Source organism: Boleophthalmus pectinirostris, unplaced genomic scaffold (assembly GCF_026225935.1).
Source record: "Boleophthalmus pectinirostris isolate CB_2022bp ecotype Guang Dong unplaced genomic scaffold, ASM2622593v1 HiC_scaffold_22, whole genome shotgun sequence".
NCBI lineage: Eukaryota > Metazoa > Chordata > Actinopteri > Gobiiformes > Gobiidae > Boleophthalmus > Boleophthalmus pectinirostris.
This window is the reverse complement of record NW_026571190.1, coordinates 8837455-8855717: the sequence shown is the minus strand read 5'-3', so window position 1 is coordinate 8855717 and position 18263 is coordinate 8837455. Positions and strand designations below refer to the sequence as shown.

Genomic DNA, 18263 nt, shown 5'->3' with positions numbered 1-18263 from the left:
TCCTCCATTTAACAATTTTAGGAAGCTTCCTGAATGATAAAACCAATTAACATGAAATAAGCAGGCAAATAAAAAGCATTTAAAGGTATTATATTAAGTAAAATTGACTCTTATGAGCTTTAAACCATGTTAGAATGTAGTTACCTCCTCAAAAACAACCTGGAGTTGTGTTTTGTTTCATTTGAATAACCATTTATTATTAATCTGTCTACATCTCCAAAGCTCAAAATGCTCTGTACCACCTTGTGATGTCAACAAGTGGTAGTTTTCAGGTTAACAGGTCCTTATACCTTTAATTCAGTAGAGATAAGCAATAGGGTTGAAACTGTAAAATGATTCCAAATGATTCTAGTGAAGGTGTATGGAGTTTAAAAACATAAAGGAGCACTTCCTGTTACCACAGACCACATGACATCACATTGGTGTTTTCTGTTTGAAAGAAGAACTCAGTCTAAATTTGCAAAAAAAAACAAACAAAAAAACAGTCTTTGCTATGAGACAATATACCGTGCTAATCAAATTTAGGTTCTCATTTAGAAAAATCCAGAATAGTTTCAGTGAACGTCTCAGATTTTACGAAAGTTGATTGATTGAGTCAATTCAGCCATGATACTACTACTAAATGTTGATCTTGCCTAATTGGTTATACCACTGAAATTTAAAGGTGCAAAATCGACATTTGAGCTTTTAAAAATGTTGCAGTGCTATTACCTCCTCAACTGTGGAGAATTTAGTGGTTTGTTGCATTTACACATGTTTGAGTAATCCTGCATTATTACTCTATTTACATTTTTGTGTTGTTGTCAAGTGGTAGCTTTAAAAATAACATATATTCTGCACCTTATTTGCACTGATTTACATTATAACAAATAAATGTGTATAGTATAAGTTAGTGCAGTGGGGATGACAGAGGAGGAGGACGTACTCTGGAACAGGTCAGTGGCGGCGCGGTTCATGCCTGGGTCTGTGAACTCAATCAGGGACTCAGACACTGGATTCTGTGGAAGGAGAAAAGGCACAGAGAAGACACAAATATGTATCTTTAATATAAATACACAACAAAACACATTTTATGTAAAAGGAAAGTTTATAATGCTAAAAACAATATCTGTTCGCACTGAAATTGTTTGTGTGCATAGTTAAGGTATATGGATTTTAAAAACAGAGGAGCATCTTCAAGGATCTGATCTGATCTATTTGGAACTAAACATTAAATTGTGTATGTGGCATTATCTACTGTTCTTGTCATGTTTTTTGTTATATTAGCTCAAACTGGATACATTTGCAGTTTTCTGGTCAAAACGCCTAAATCTAAGTTGTGCTGCCTCCAGTGGCCTCTGCAATTTCATGTACTGCATGACATCACACAGCACAGCCCTAATCACTGGCTGCAGGGGCCGAGTTTGAAGTGTGTATACCTGTCAGGCTGTATGCATTGGTATTGTCGATATTTTAATTGCTATATGCCTCATTTATAAGCCAATGACTGAAATTATGATGAATATTTTACTGTATATTGTGTTATTTTGTAATAAATAAAACACTGTTCCTAGTCCCTCCAGGCCTGCCCCTCCTCCCCTCTTCTCTGTTCTTCAGTCCCCCAAGTACAGCCTGGTTTAAAATGTGGTTGTGGGTGGAATTTAGGTGTTTAGTCCAACCTTAAGCTCACCTTGGAGAATTTAATCATTTCTGTCAGCTCTCTGCTTTTGCCTTTGCCTTTTAGGGAGTCCCTAAAAACAGTGACACAGTTTTACAAAAGTGAATGACTATTAGGTATGTACTGCATAATAGTATCATTTGTAGTAGATGTTTGTAGCGCACCCCTTCTCCATGGTGGGCTGTCTGAAGTACTTCTTGGCAAACTCCAGCATGTCATATTTACTGTCCTGTAGAATTCTCTCATCCAGCTCTCCCTCTGCAAAGCCTTCAGGAGACACTTTCTGAAAAACAACAAGGTGGGGATATTTTACCACTATGGGGTATTAACTGCTGGGTTAACACATAACATATTTAGATCACCATGTTATCGTTCATTGTTTTGAAAATGCTATATTTGTAATTGTGCACCATTCTCTACCATTTTATAAAGAAGTTTAAACTCTAGACACATACATGAAATATGATACTTAGTTTGTGCTATAGTACTTGTACTGTTACTGATTTGTTTGTTTCCTCTTGCTGGCGTCAAGATGACGCTCTGATAAAGGAATAAAAGGTAGGAATAATAAGTTCAAGCTTCACCCTACACCTTTTAGGTCTGTGTAGGTTACCGTAAATATGACTGTCTGTGAAATAATGTCAGAATATACCTGTGACCGAAATCAATCAATCAATCAATCAAGCTAGATTTCACTTTTGTTTTTGACGTTCTGTGTCCCTTTCCCTTTGCTCTCCTCACTAAGTCACCGCCCTTCAGAGCACTATTATAACACTAATGAAACTACAGCACATCGCATCGGATTTGTCAAGTTGTTGTGTACAGTTTTATATCATGTTTTTTTGTATTTATGTAGAATAGTCCTGTGGGACCATGGGTGATGTTGGCTTGTGGGCGGAGCATTGTACAGAATCTTACGGCTAACCATAAGGAAGAGGGTCAAATAGGGCCCAGGAGAGATCGCTAAATTACTGAAACATACATGGATTATATATAAAACCTCTTCAGGCATGTTTTTGATGAGGGAACAATTTTACAATATGGTAGAAGGCTAAACAAACTCTTTTTGGTAAAGGTGTGCTATGTAACTTTTGTGGTGGAGAGTTTACCACCTGCTTCTGACATCAATCAGCCAGGCACACTATGTTATTACTTTGCCTGGACTGTTTCACTGTAATGGATTAAACAGCCAATTTGCATTTCTTCAGTTACATGTGTTTAGACTGCTAAAGAATACATGGCCTGGTGGTAAGATAATGTAAGGCAACAACAACATCTCTATGCAGACAAAAAGGTTCCAGCCCCTCCACCAAAATAAAATAGTGCACCTTCAAAATAACTATACATAGCTTATATTAGGGATGTGCTAAAATATCAAAAGAGAAAACTTGTTCAGGCAGTACATTCAGCATATACACTGTTTTAATGATTACAACTGGTTTATTCCATATCGACTTGTGGTTTAACAAAGAAATACTGTTGTTAAAATGTATTTGGTTCTTGAAAGTATCATGCGCAATATATTGATTATCACATGTATTGCCGTACTGTGATAATATCATATCGTAAGCCATATATCGAGTGTTATATTGATTGATTGGACCAATATTTGCAGCAAATATTGAAACTCAGTTACTTGAACAGCCACTCCTCAAAGGTGCATTGTGTAACTTTTCTGGTGGAGGACCCGCCACATGCTTTTCTCTGTGGAGATGTTATTGCTTTGTCTACAATGTTTCAGAGTATGGTATTACACCTTTCTATCCTCATGGAGACCAAACCAGACCAAGTTACAGATCAGATCTGTAGAAAGGCAACCAGAATGCCTGTTTTTCTGGGTATATGAGCAATAAAACCATCGATAACTGTATAAATGTAAGATCATACTATGGAACATTCCAGAGCAATGACATATCCTTAGAAACATTCTTGAAGTACAAGAATTAGATTAAAACGTAAATAGTGAACTAGCATTTAAAGAGAGTTAGCCACGCGTACCTCGATGGTGTGGTCGATCTCATGGGCAGCCATGGTGGAGGCGACCGCCACAGCCACAGCAGAAGACACAGCCACCTGCCCCGGGCCCCCTCGAGGCTCCGACGTACGGTCCAGAGGCAGAGACAGGAAGTCAGGGGCTGCTACTGGGTGAACACACTCTGAGGGAAAGGCCCCGGAGCGCCCAAACACCGCACCAAACTTCCATCCTGTGCACATACAGAGAGAAGGGCTTACTTAAAGGGCCCATAGTACATAGTTCTAATGTTGTTTCCTGATCACGAACAGACCTGGAGTTGTGTTGTGTTTCATTCACACATGTTTAACGCACAAACCCTGCATATTTAGGCTGGTTCTTCATTCAAACAGAAAGCACTCTGTTCCACCTTGTGATGTCATGTGGTGATACAGAAGGTGCTCCGCTGTGTTTTTAAAATCCATACACCTTCACTAGAATCATTTGGATAATTTCAGCCCTAGAATTGCTGAACTTTCATTTACTAGAAACATTTTAAATAAATTAAACTTTTCTAGCAGCATACTTTTACTCCTACTTGAGTAATAGATTTGACAGTGTAAAAGGACTCTTAATTGAGTAGAAGTCTACACAATGTCACAATGTATGATTCAGATGTTTCGTCCTGACAGCTACTCTCCAAGTGTTTCTGACTTGAGTAGTAGTTTTCCCAAATACTTTTTAAATCTTACTTCAGTAATTTCTTGGACTTTGTACTTCTAGTAAAAGTGATCTTATTTGAGTATAATTTTTGGCTACTTTACCCACCTCTGGTTATATGAAATATTATTATTAATTAATTCTTACCAAAGTCTGGAGTGTCTCTCTTTAGGTCCTCCAAAAACACCACCTTCTTCCTCACCACACAGCCATAAATGTAGCCTATGGACACAACCACAACAATGATAAAGATCCATACATCCACAGAGGTTTAGAATATAGACTGTATAAAGTTACCCAAAGTTTTCAGGCACAATCAAATGATGCTCACAGAGGCTAGCAGTTATTGTTTTTTTTTAGATTTGGAGCCAAAGTCAATATTAGGAAAAGGAATTAATTTGGAAAAAATAGCAAAATAAAAAGCCAGAAGAGCAGCCTTGTTCACTGAGTTGCATATATTTGAACCACTAACCCTTGTCCAGTCCATCCATAACCTGCAGCCGGATTACGTCTCCTTTGTGGAAGTTTAACATGGCATGATCATCGGACACAAAGTTACGCTCGGCAATCACATAGTCGGAATTCTGAAAGAGGAAATGAAGGTTTATGCCAACCATTGGAGAAATTAAGTTGTAATGAATTGTATGAATATGTTTTGAGGTTTGAGATATATGTGAAATTTGATTGAGAATTAAGTAAGTGACAATACAGTACAGGAGAGACGATAACTTTTCTTAAAGGGGCATTGTGTAACTTTGCTAATGGAGGGTCCTTCATCTGCATGTTTCTATGGAGATGTCATTGCTCTGCCTAGAATGTTCCACAGTATGGGATTAAACAGTTCTACCTTACATTTATTCAATTACAAATGGTTTTATAGCTCAAAAATGCCTAGAAAAATAGGCATTCTGACAGCGAGTGGGGCCGCCTCTCCACCGATCTGGCCTGTAACTTGGTCTGGTTTAGTCTCCATGAAGATAGAGAGGTTTAATATCACACTGTGAAATATTCCAGACAAAGAAATAACATCTCTATGAAGAAAAGTATTTGACGGACTCTCCACCAGAAAAGTTACACAATGCAGCTTTAGTGTTCAGAAGAATTTGACAAAAGTCTTATTCTTTCCATCATATATTGGACTTGTAAAACAGGTTGCTGATGATGAGTGTGAGTGGCGTACCTTTTTAATTTCGCTGATGAATGAGTCGATGAGGTGTTTGACCTGTGGGGCTTTGGCTGAGAACAGGATCAGCTTCTCATTGGTCAGATTAAACTCCAGCTTGTTTTCAGATGGGATGGTCACAAACAGAATGTCCGCATAACTGTGGGAGAAATCACATGATCTAATTCAGACCTGGGCATTGTACAGCTCCCGGGCCACATTCGGCCCTTTGGTTGACTCTGACTGGCCAGTTTAAGATAATTTGGAATTACAAAATAAACATATTTTATAATTTTACCTCATACATGAACTAAAGCTGCATTGCTTTTATTTTAGAAGTGTTTTTTAGGACATTTTTTGTAAGGCAACCTCACTTTTTCATTTCACCTCTCTTTACATAAACTCCTACCAGTCTTACCAGTTTATCAAAACAATGCTATTTACTGCTGTTTATAAAGAAATACAATTAATGTTAGGCACACGAGTTAAGCATTTTGGCCCGGCCCTCCACAATATTTTCTGTTTCTCATGTGGCCCCATGGAAAAAATAATTGCCCACCCCTGATCTAATACTTTATTGATCCACAAGGGAAATTATTTGGACACAGTAGCTCACACATCACAATATAATATAACAACAAAAATACACATGATAATAATAAATTCTTAATAATTAGCAAAAATAGCAAGAGACTGGTGTCAAATAAAGCATAATTATATAAATGTATATGTATAAGTCAAGTTAAAAAAAAGAAACATGGTAATAGAAATAGGGTGATCTGTTACATAAGGGTGAGTTGTTGTACAGTAGGGTGGTCCAAAAAAATCAATGTTCCTGATAGTTTACCTCCCAAGGTCTTAACTGAGTCTACCTGCACAGACACTAGGGGTGAGGTGGGTTAAGTGTCTTGCCCAACAATGCAATGACAGCATTCATCTGTGGGAGCTGGAATTACACCAGCTAACCTGTGGGTCAGTGGATCTGACCTCTCAACCAATGATGTTTATGTCGAGAACAGGATTCAAACCGCCAACCTTCAGGTCAGTGGACAAATGCTCTACTAACTGAGCTACTGCTGATAAGAGACTAAGACAAGTGCTGGCATAATTTGGGAAGAAATCATAAACTTCTGGCAGAAGGGCAGAATCCCAACAATCAGAAAGGATCATGGGATTAAAAAGATTCTTTCACTGGTCTCTGAGTGGAAGTCACTGGAGAAAAACAGCAATAAAAGCATAATGCAATTATACAAATCAAAGCTTATTTTGTATGATTAAAATAATTTAAATACACTGTATTTATCTTTTATAAGAATTTGTCCTCATTTAATAGTGTTTGCTCACCTAACACTATGAATGCTAAATGATGACTCCGAAGCAAAACTTCAGTGTTCGTGAGCTACCTCTAAATATTAACCAATCAGGCTGATATTTTACATTACATTACATATTTTACATGGAATATCTTTTCATGGGTTAGACTCAAATAAAACATTGGGAGGAAACAAATATGAGACTAAAAAAACCCACAACATTATTTTGTGTATCTGTTTCATAAGGGTGAGTTGTTGTACAGTTCTAGGGAGTATTATCTGTTACATAAAGGTAAGTAGTTGTGCAGTTGTAGGGAGTATTATCTGTTACATAAAGGTAAGTAGTTGTACAGTTGTGAATGTCATGAATGTAGTCCTGTATTTCTCACTGTTTGAGAGGAACTGCAGGAGCCTCTTGGAGAATGAGTTGTCTGGTAAGTTTGGCTCAACCATTTCTCTCTCTTTCTATCCATCTATGTTGTAGTTTTAATTACAAAATAACATAACAAAGACACACTTTTTTCTTACAACAACAACTGTTAAAATAGTGAATAATAAAAAGGCAAACCTGTGACTGCTTTTCACAAATAGAACGTTCACTTCAGCGTTGTCAAAAGTATTGAAAATCAGATACTAAAATTGGTATCGTTACTTGATACTCATTTGAGCAGATATCAATAGTAAAAAAGTTACACTCACAGGACAGAAATTTCCTGAATAGCTTAATGGATAGCTGAATAGCCTGGATAGCTGTATCAGAACAAGCATAAGACCACTAAAATTTGACTATAATGGAGGTATAATGTAGTATCCTGTATGAATGGGAAACACTTTATACACTTTTACAATGATTTAGATCCTTATTAGTGTATTGTCCTTACGTGTATGGTCGGAGCACTCTGAAGTAGTCCGGAGCGGCGGCGCTGCTCTTCACCGTCTTCAGCAGTTTGATCCCACTGTGAGACACAGACAGCACCTGGACCCCCGTGCCCACACTGCCCTACACGTGCACAAAAAAGTCAATATGAGCTTTAAATCATTTCAAAATTATTCCTTCCTGAAAATACATCTGGAGCTGTAATTTTGTTTCATTCAGATCAGTTTTTCATTAGATACGCTCAATCAAATCACTCAAGGAGTTTAAAGGCTATTAGGCTATTTTCTGATCTATGTTATAATGTTGTTTCTTCATCACAAACATACCTGGAGTTGTCTTTTGTTTCATTCACAACGCACAAACCCTGCATATTTACACTGAGCTCTTTTCTCTTTGTGATGTCATGTCGTAAAACAGGATGTGCCCCAATTAGTTTTTTAAACTCCATACACCTTCACTAGAATCATCTGGGTAATTTCAGCTCTAGAATTGACCATCTCTATGGAACTAAAGGTAAAATTAGCTGTTAACTTGAAAACTACCACTTCATGACAGAGCATTTTGAGCTTTGGAGATGCAGGCAGACTAATACTAAGGATTGTTCAAACATGTGTGAATGAAACAAAACCCAACTCCAGGTCTGTTTTTGAGCAGGTAACCACATTCTAACTGACTTAAAGTTCACAAGAGTAAATTCTGTGCAATATTGGACCTTTCAAACTAAAATAAAAGTGATTTTAATGATATGACAGAGAGGGGTAATAATTCCCGCCATAAAGTTAGAATGTGTGGAAGAGGCCATTTGAGGCTGTGGATGGGAGAGTCTCACCGATGCAGGGAAGAGTCTGGAGAAGTAGATCTCCCAGGTTTCTCGGGCGGCATTGACAATGATCTTCTTCACGCTCTCATCCACTGGGTCCATGTTCTGCTCCACGTTGTGCTTGGCTGTTACACACACACACAATGGTTTTTCATGATTCTTGGGCATTACATTGACTCGTATTCATTTCCTGGAGAATGAGCCTAACCTTACCTTGCCGAACCTAAACCCTAAGTAGTAACTAACCCTAATATAGTCTTCATATAGATGCATTGTTTCCTAGTACTTATTCCTGTGTAAATAGTAGTTTTTGCATGAAACATAGAGAAATATAGAGATATACAGAGAAATGGAATAATTTTGAGAGCATTTGTCACGCCCCCTTTTTAGTCTCAGGCGGACATAGTTGTAGTTGAGCAACAATTTCTTGAATCGACCACAGGGATTTACTTTTAAGATGCAGTGTCTGTCTGATTTGATATTCCGTCTGTCAATCAGACAGGATACAGTTTCACATCACAAAGTAATGTAAAAGCGTAAATGTAAAAGCCTACCGTAATGTTAAAGTGTGGAGTAATGTAAAACTGTGCGATATTGGCTGGCCAGGAAAACTATACACGAAATTGGTATTAAACATGATCCTGGTGTTTTTATTTTGCTGTTTTGTCTGTAAATCAAAATATGGCCCAAATTTGCCCCTATAACCGCTAGCCCTAAAGAGCTTCATTTGAGTGGAGCTGAACACTATGGGTGACGCCACACTTCCTTAGTCCACTTCTTTATACAGTCTATGTGTACAAAAAAAACTAAGCTAAGGTCAAACCAGGAGCAAATCAAAACAAGACCAAACAGTGATCTAAAGGGAAAAAAATATGATATAATTTTATTTCAGCATATAGTTCACCTGTCTCTTCACTAAGGATGTAACAATAACTGAAATATTGTGATACTGTATCGTCAAAAAGTCTCACAATAATATCGTGGGTCATCACAATATATCAAATTCAATAGTTATGAGTTTTTTATATCTTTCTTTGTGATTTCAACGTCTTAATTTGTAAAGCACTTTAAATTACTTTGTGTATAAATTATGCTATACAAATAAACTTGCCTTGTCTTGCCATGATGCATCACTATCTTAAAAAACAAAGGGCACTACATAGACCATGATCCTTTGGTGTTTTCAGTGCAGACTACATGAAGAATTAGCTGTTATTAAGCACTTGTAAATCGTAATTCTTCATATTATAACAGCACCAAAGGCCTTTCAAGGCTTTTTCAAGGCTTTTAAAAGGAAAAAATTGCATATTCACAATTTTGTAAGCCTCCACAAAATATCTCAATATGTACTGAACCGTGAGATGCACATTGTGAAAACATCATATCGTGGGATTTTTGATATTGTTACATCCCTACTCGTCCCATAAACGTATTGACAACCGCAGTAGCTCACAAAGACACATGTTTGTACAGAGGCAGATCGGAGGAGAGGGGAGGAGACAGCCTACCGAACAGAGCCTTCATCCTCTGCCTTTCATCCCTCGTGATCCGGACGCATGCCTCTGACAGCGTGTCATTCACAATCTGCAGCACAAAGGAGCACAGGGTGAGGGAGAGAAGGATCCTGCTGCTTATGTGGGCTATGATCTCATAATCACACAAGAAATGCACTCCTAAAATATATATTAGTGCGCTGGTCGTAACTGTTTTTTGAAAAGGCTTTGTAATCGTACCTGTTTGAAGATGAGATCCAACACCAAAGGGTTGTTGAAGCTGTCCTTGGGATAAAATACCTGAAATGACAGTGGAGTGTAAATACTGTTGAAAGGCCAAAACCTGTACTATATTTAAGGGTTGTCAAAAATATCAAAAATCAGATACTAATTGATACTAAAACTATTATCCAAACTAGATAGTCTTTTGAGCAGGTATTGATACTAAAGAAGTTGCATTCACAGGACAGAAATGAATCTTTCCTGTAACAGTTTACTAAAGAAGACTAATATACGGTCATGGATGACTATGGAACCTAGATAAGAACACACGGTAATACAAAAGAACGTATTATGATTTCATGTTGAAAATCACATTTTATTGTTTAAATAAAGAGAGTTTTCACTATCATCGTGGTATCCGAAATCAAGTTTGAACTTTTAGTATTGTGACAACATTACTAAAAGTATATTCATAACATCACCGTATCAGATGATAGTAACGTCAAAGATCAGATTAATCATCACATACTGATATTTGTGCAATGATTTGAAAGTTGTATTAAAACTTTAAATTTTGAAGCATTAAACCATTCCTGAGAATATTATCTTGACTGTCTAATTTTACAAATCTAAATAAATTATTTCAAAGACCAATTGGTTATAATGTAAGTCTAGATATATCATGAATAATGTGAAAATAAGATATTTTTTGACATTTTCAACTTACTTTTAGTGTTTAGATTAGCCAAAAATACTGAATTAACTGTTACTTCCAAATGATATTACTTGAGATCAAAAGGATGTAGCCACACCTCCTTCCGCAGGTAGAGCCTCCAGGGTACGTTGGTGTAGGTGTAGTGCTCCTCATTGGGAGCCTGGTGGAGCTGCGTCTGGATGGACTCTGTCTCTATGGGGAGATCTCGGGAAACTGCAACACAGTATTTAATTAAGAGAAATTATATACGAGGAAGCAAATATACAGAGGACTTCAGTTTCATCAGCCATAAACAATGTTACACACTAGTGATGCGGGCATGAAAGAGCTCTCGATACCAGTGTGGGGCACTTAGGCCAGAGCAGGGGGAGGCAATAATGAATAAAATTAATACAGTATTATTTTTATATTTTATATTTATATTTATATTTTCAAATACGGACTTACTAAATGACTTTTTGTGAAATGCTGAGATCAGTGTTATAATTACAAGTATAATTAAGATACAATTTTGATTTTATTTATTAAGTGAACGTGATTTCTGTTTATGAACTGAACGTGATTTCTGGTAACGCCAGTGTCTCACAGAGCAGTGTCCTTTCCCTGGACCCAGAGCCATGCACGGCACGGAAACGCAACTCAACTAAACAGACCCGTTCCAAGCAAACAGGCCCAAAAGAAAAGAAGCAAATGAGACTGCCTGTGAGGACATACTTGGCGGAGGCGGAGGCAGAGGGCGCTCTCTGGCTCTGGCTTTGCTCTTGATGGGCTGAGGGGCCACATCCTGCACAGGAACTCGTGCTGGGGAGGGTGGAGGAGGGACCACAGGGGTGGGGGCCAGTGCAGGGGCCACAGGACGAGGCTTGGGCTGAAAACATTAAAAAGAAAAACAACACACAAAGGGTGTTACAATGAACAGTTACTTTTTTTTAAAAGGTCCTATATTATGCTAAATGAACTCTCAAGAGCTATAAGCCATGTTAGAATATTCTTACCTCCTTAAAAATAAATCTGGAGTTGTTGTTTGAGCAACCTTTTATTATAGTCTGTCTATATCTCCAAATGCTCTGTTCCACCTTAAGATTAAAGCAGTAGCTTTCAAGTTAACAACTACCTTTTACCATTTGTTCAGTAAAAGGGCCAGGGCTGAAATTATCCAAATGATTCTAGTGAAGGTGTCTTTGAAATCACAGTGGAGCACTTCCTGTATTCAAACATCACATCACAAGGTAGAACAGAGAGAACTCAGCCTAAATATGCAGGGTTTGTGTGAATGAAACAAAACACAACTCAGGTAGGTTAATTAATTAATTAATTGTCAATTAATTAATTTATCATTGGATTTATATAGTGCCTTTCAAGACACTCCAAGATCTTCACAGTGTATTATTCGTTTACTCCACACTTGGTAAGTGGTGGTAAGAAACTATTGTAGCCACAGCTGCCTAGATGTATAGATGTTTATAGTGAGAATACATTATAACATAGATCAGAAATGAGCATAATATAGGTCCTTTAACACTTATTTGAGTATTCAGTACTAATAATGTTTAGTAGTAAAAGTGTGTGTGTACAGTTGGAGCTGGAGGGTTGTCCATCTGTGGTTTCAGGATCTGCAGAGCTTCATCTCGAGCAGTCTGTTTCTTCATAAACTTGCCTTCTGGTCTCCTGTTAAAAGCAAAATTGTAAGACTTTTTTCAATTTTACACTTCAGAATACTTTACAGTAGGAAATAATCCATGTAGAATAACTGAGTTGAGTTGGTAGGAAATTTTAAGGTCTCTAATAATATACAGTATGTATTCTGATTGAAGTAATTTGAACTAATGTTATACATATTCTACATTTTACTCTACTGAGTCATTTTATTTAGCCTACATGCTGTTTTGTTGCTCTTCACTCACCTCTTCCCAGGAGGCAGGGGCTCAGGGGGAGGAGGGGGGGAGTTGTATCTTCTGATGATTTCTTAAAAATATAAAATACATGTATTTTGTACAGACAATACTGTATTGCATGTTTTGAAACCAACTTTACAAAAATAATAAAGTTATTAACACAAACCTTGGACATCATTACTGGGCACAAGGTGATCTGTTGAGGAGTACTTCACCACTTCTCCAGTAGGAGATGGAGGAGATGTAACCACAGGAGCTGAAATGCACAGAGCACAGAAGCCTCCTCAGAGTTTGAACATGGCGCTTTGATTGGTTTAGATTTACACAGCAATAGAACCTTGATTATTGTTTCATATAATTTCTCCCATTCTTCCCATTTATTCTTCCCATAGACCTATTAAGTAAAGAAGTGGCTCATCCGCTATGGGATGAATAATAATCAGGACACAAAGATTAATTTGTAACTTAGCAGTTTTAGATTTTGTGGCCCAAAGACTTTATTGGACAAAACAGCTTCAGTGTAAAATGGAGAGAGAGTTTAGATCTTGTTTATTAATGCTAACCAAAAAAACCTTACATTCCCACTGAAATCGATCTGTATTTAAACGTAACCAATGAGAGAAACCATTTTAGGATTACGTGAAAAGATGCAGTACATGCATTTGTCCGCCAGATGGTGCTGTGCTCCTACAGACGCACTAAAGGGCACTGCACTGAAGATGTAATGTAAGCTCGTGTTTACCGGTTTTGGATCACTTTTGGGACATTTCTGGCAGACTTTAAAATAAACCTAAGTAATTATACATGGTTTTCTGACAGTTTATTTACTATCACAGGTTAGCTGTATGTTGCTTGCAGACAGCCAATCACAGCACAGATCTGAGCTCTTTGTACAGCATTTATGAACTCAGAACAACTGGAACGGACTGTATGAAGACATAGCTCATTTAATAGACGTCAAAACACAGCACAACACTCTGAAAATGGAACCCACATTGCCAATATGGAAACAACTACACAATATGGCCAATATGGTTACAACTACACATGTGCAAGTGTTTAAACCACAGGTGAGTTACTTATTTATATTATTTTTATTTATTTTTTAACAAATGATTAGAATGACTTGACTTCTGAAACCAGACCTACTGAAAAACAAAGGTCATAGGTTATAGTGTTTGCAGTGGATGTGTCTGTCTCACCATGCTTCTTGGCAGGTTTGTCGTTGTCTATGGGGGCGGCTGGGGCCTTTCTCCTCTGAACACTGTCTTTACCTGACTGTGGACGGGAAGGCAAAAGACTCATTAGAAAAATACATTAAAAAAGATTCATTATGATTATTGACAAGCACCAAAATCAACATGTTTGGTTAATTTTGTTTAGTCTTTATTTGAAGGGACAATGTACAGAGACACTGAAGGTACACTATGTAACTTTTGTTTGGGCATCCATCACCTGCTTCTATGGATATGTGTCATTGCTCTGCATGAAATATTTCACAGTATGAAATTAACCTGTTTTACCTTACATTCATTCACAATTACAGGTGATTTTATAGCTCAAATATACGTAGAAAAGTAGGCATTCTGACTTAGAGCAGTGCTGCCTCTCTACCAGTTGAATGTGTCACTTGGTCTGATTTGATCTTCATGAATATAGAAAGGTTACTGTCATATTAAAGGGTAGGCATAATAAGCTTAAGCTTCAGCCTGCACCTTTTCGGTCTGTATATGTTAAATATGACTGTTTATGAATTAATGTCAAAATATACCTGTGACCGAAATAAATAAACTGAAATGAAATGAAATGAATTATGAAACCTTCCAGACAAAGCAATAACATCTCTATGTAAAAAAGCATTTGATGTGCCCTCCAACTCCAAAGTTACACAAACAAAGATGTTCACACCAGATTATAGCGAAATAGCTGGCTCCCATCACGCAGTCTCTGATTTCCAATGCAATTACATTCAGTGAACAATAAGAGCCATTCACACTGTCCACTCTCTGACTCACTCACACACACACACACACACACACACACACACACACACACACACACACACAACACACACACACACACACAACACACAAACACGCACACACACACACACGCACACACACACATAAGATCACATGAATTTCATCGTACATACAGTAACCTACCATTTCTACATTTCACTATTACAACAGTTCATAGCTTGAAAAACATACAATACTGGACATAACCAGTGGTGGAACATAATAAAGTAAAAATAGCAAAGTCTAAAGTACGTTTTAATGTGGATACTAGGGATGGGCATTCGATGAAATTTTCTTAATCGATCGTCGGAAGAATTAACGATCGATTATCGATTAATCATTAACGTTTTTATATTAAAATGATCATCATTATTATTACTATCTGCACTACTAATCTGCATAAATAAATTCAACTTTACGACATATAAACCGTAACGACTCTAGAGCCACATCAATCCATTTGACATTATAATGTGTTTAATTCAGTTTTGCGCAACTCTCACAGAAACAAAACTTAAAACCGCATCGCTAATTTGCATAAACTAAGCGGAGATAAAAATACAGCTCTTGTGTCGCTGATGCGGCCAATTTCTGCTGGATTAAAAGACATGACTCAGTGGAATACAGGTTAGTGTGACCATATTTGCGTTTGTCAAAACCAGGACACCATACGGGGGGTGGGAGGTGGGGACTCGTCATCGACATTGCGCGACTCTCACCTGGTAAAGCTTTTTCCCACTGGACACCGAAACATATGTGCTGCTTTGTATACACTGTGCACATGGTCTCACACTTGTCCCGAACGCCTCGGAAAGCGTGGAATTTCTTGTACAAGTCATCGTTAAATACGCATTTGTGCTTCGGTACGTTGCAGACTGACCGAATGTTTGTGTCTCGCTCCTTCTGAGTGCAGAGAGACACATGTACAGACCCCTGTTTGGTCACACTACGCACAGCAACCTACATTCGGTTTGTCGATTAAAATTAACGTAATCGATGAAATTCTTAATGATCAATTATCGATTAATCGATTAATCATGCCCATCCCTAGTGGATACTTTTTACTTTTCCTTCACTACATCTGAAAGCAAGTAAGTGTACTTTCTACTCCACTACATTTTTTCAACAGGACAAACAAGTAATAACAGCTAGGATTTATTAAACCCTAATATCTGCACAAAATACTTTTACTTGTTACTCTTTAAGTACATTTTTAAACAGATATGTTAATACTTTTATTTAGGTCAATTTTTTTTTTAATGATACTTTTACTTGAGTATATTTTTGCTCCAGTGTCTGTACTTTTACTTGAAGGAGCATTGTGTAACTTTTCTCAAATGCTTTTCTCCATGGAGATATTATTGCTTTGTCTGGAATACATCACAGTATGGCATTAAACCTTTCTATCTTTATGGAGACCAAACCAGGCCAAGTTACAGGTCAGATCTGTGGAGAGGCGACCCCACTCACAGTCAGAATGCCGGTTTTTCTAAGTATTTTTGAGCTATAAAACCACCTGTGACTGAATAAAAGTAAGGTAGAGCTACTTAATGTCTTAAATACTGTGGAACATTCCAGGCAGAGACATCTGTAAGAAACAAGCAGATGACAATCCCAAACCAAAAAGTTACATAGTGCATCTTTAAGTTACAAAATTAAGTGCCTCTTCCACCACTGGACATAACTAACCTCACTGGACGCCCCGTTGACTTTGGGCTGCGCTGGTTGGCTGGTTGTGGGCATGGCCTGACCCTTGGCTCCTCCCTGGGGCACAGAAGCAACAGCAGAGGGGTATGCCTGGGCCTGGGCGGGTGCGTAGGGGCTGGTGGGGAGGTCGGCGGGTTCGTACGGAGAGGGGGTGAAGTTGGCGTAGGGGCTGGGGGGTATGTTGGCGTACGGGCTCGGGGGGATGCCTGCGTAGGGGCTGGCGGGGTGGTGGGGCAGGGGGCTGCTGGGGGGGCTGGTGATAGGGGAGGTCGGGGGGCTGGACACGGGGCTGACCATGGCCATCGCGTTCATGGTCACCTGCTGCGCCTGGGAAAAGAAAAGGCAGGGAGACGGCTTAAAGCTCCTGTCTTACATATAAAAGACTCTTGTGAGCTTTAAGTCATGTTGTTAGCTTTTCAAAAACAAACCTGGAGTTGAGTTTTGTTTCACTCACACATGTTTGATCAGCCAATCTCCAAAGCTCAAAATGCCCTGTATGTGATGCCCTGTAGTGTTAAGTTAACAGCTTTTTTTTTTTTTTACATTTTGCTTAGTAGATATTAGCAGGTCTATGGCTGAAATTATCCAAATGACTCTAGTGAAGGCATATGGAGTTTAAAAACACAGAGTAATTCCTGTATTACCTGCAGAGTATTACAGAGTGTTTTCTGTTTGAGAGAAGAACTCAGTCTAAATATGCAACATTTGTATGTTAAACATGAATGAAACAAAACACAAGCCCAGGTCTGTTTGTGATGAGGAAACAACATTAGAACATAAATCACAAAATAGCATAATATGGGCTGTGTAAAGGTTTTTCAATACATTTAAAGTGGATATGAAACTATTTTTAATATGTAGGCTCATGTGAAATCACAATAATGTATAGTCCCTGTAATTTAAAATGGAGCTAGAGCTATATTTAGAATTTATTATTACCATTTCTCTTCTCTTATTATAATATATTGTGTTGTGTGAGCTGCTGTGTCCAAATAATTTCCCTTGTGGATCAGTAAAGTTTGTCTAAGTCTAAGTCTAAGGTAAGAATTCTGTGGTGGAATTTGCTGTTTGTTTTTGACCCGTTTTATGGTTAATATCTCTGTAATTACTAAGCTTATTCATTTGAAACAAAAGTTCAATTATTTGTTCAAAAAAGCCTCAGAAAGTAGCACCATTATTCAATACTAAAGACCTGATTGTTGTAAACTGAAAGGTGCATTGTTTAACTTCTCTGGTGGAGGGTCTTATCTTATCTATCAAATGCTTTTCTCCAAGGAAATGTTACTGCTTTGTCTGGAATGTTTCATAGTATGGTATTAAACCTTTCTATCTTCACGGAGACCAAACCAGACCAAGTTACAGGGCAGATCTGAGGAGCGGCGACCTCGCTCACAATCAGAATTCCTGTTTTTCTAGATATTTTTGAGCTATAAAACCACTGGTAACTGAAGAAATGTAAATTAGAGCTGTTTAATGTCATACTGTGAAACATTCCAGGCAGAACAATGAAATATCCATAGAAACAAGCAGGTGGCAGACCCTCCAACAGAAATGTTACGCAATATGCCTTTAAGTCATGAGATTGGTATAGCAAGTTTAAAGCTTCTAGAAAAGTTACACTGTTAACTAATGTTGCTTTCATTTTTGCTTTTTAATATTTTCCCTAGAGGCCATTGCAGCAAGTCTATCAAGTCTAGTTTCGCCTTTGTC

General features: G+C 37.8%; 1 protein-coding gene across 1 annotated transcript in view; it reads right to left on the bottom strand.

Moving 5' to 3' along the window:
* The window catches only part of LOC129410308 (unconventional myosin-XV-like), a 96975-nt gene that overhangs the window by 17748 nt on the left and 60964 nt on the right, over positions 1-18263 (bottom strand). Inside the window, 18 exon segments of the mRNA XM_055158024.1 lie at positions 926-998; positions 1670-1730; positions 1822-1940; positions 3656-3861; positions 4476-4550; positions 4801-4912; positions 5509-5650; positions 7685-7803; positions 8510-8625; positions 10009-10084; positions 10234-10293; positions 11028-11143; positions 11645-11798; positions 12505-12598; positions 12835-12895; positions 12992-13081; positions 14028-14103; positions 16536-16880. Coding sequence (XP_055013999.1) covers positions 926-998; positions 1670-1730; positions 1822-1940; positions 3656-3861; positions 4476-4550; positions 4801-4912; positions 5509-5650; positions 7685-7803; positions 8510-8625; positions 10009-10084; positions 10234-10293; positions 11028-11143; positions 11645-11798; positions 12505-12598; positions 12835-12895; positions 12992-13081; positions 14028-14103; positions 16536-16880 — 2095 coding nt within the window.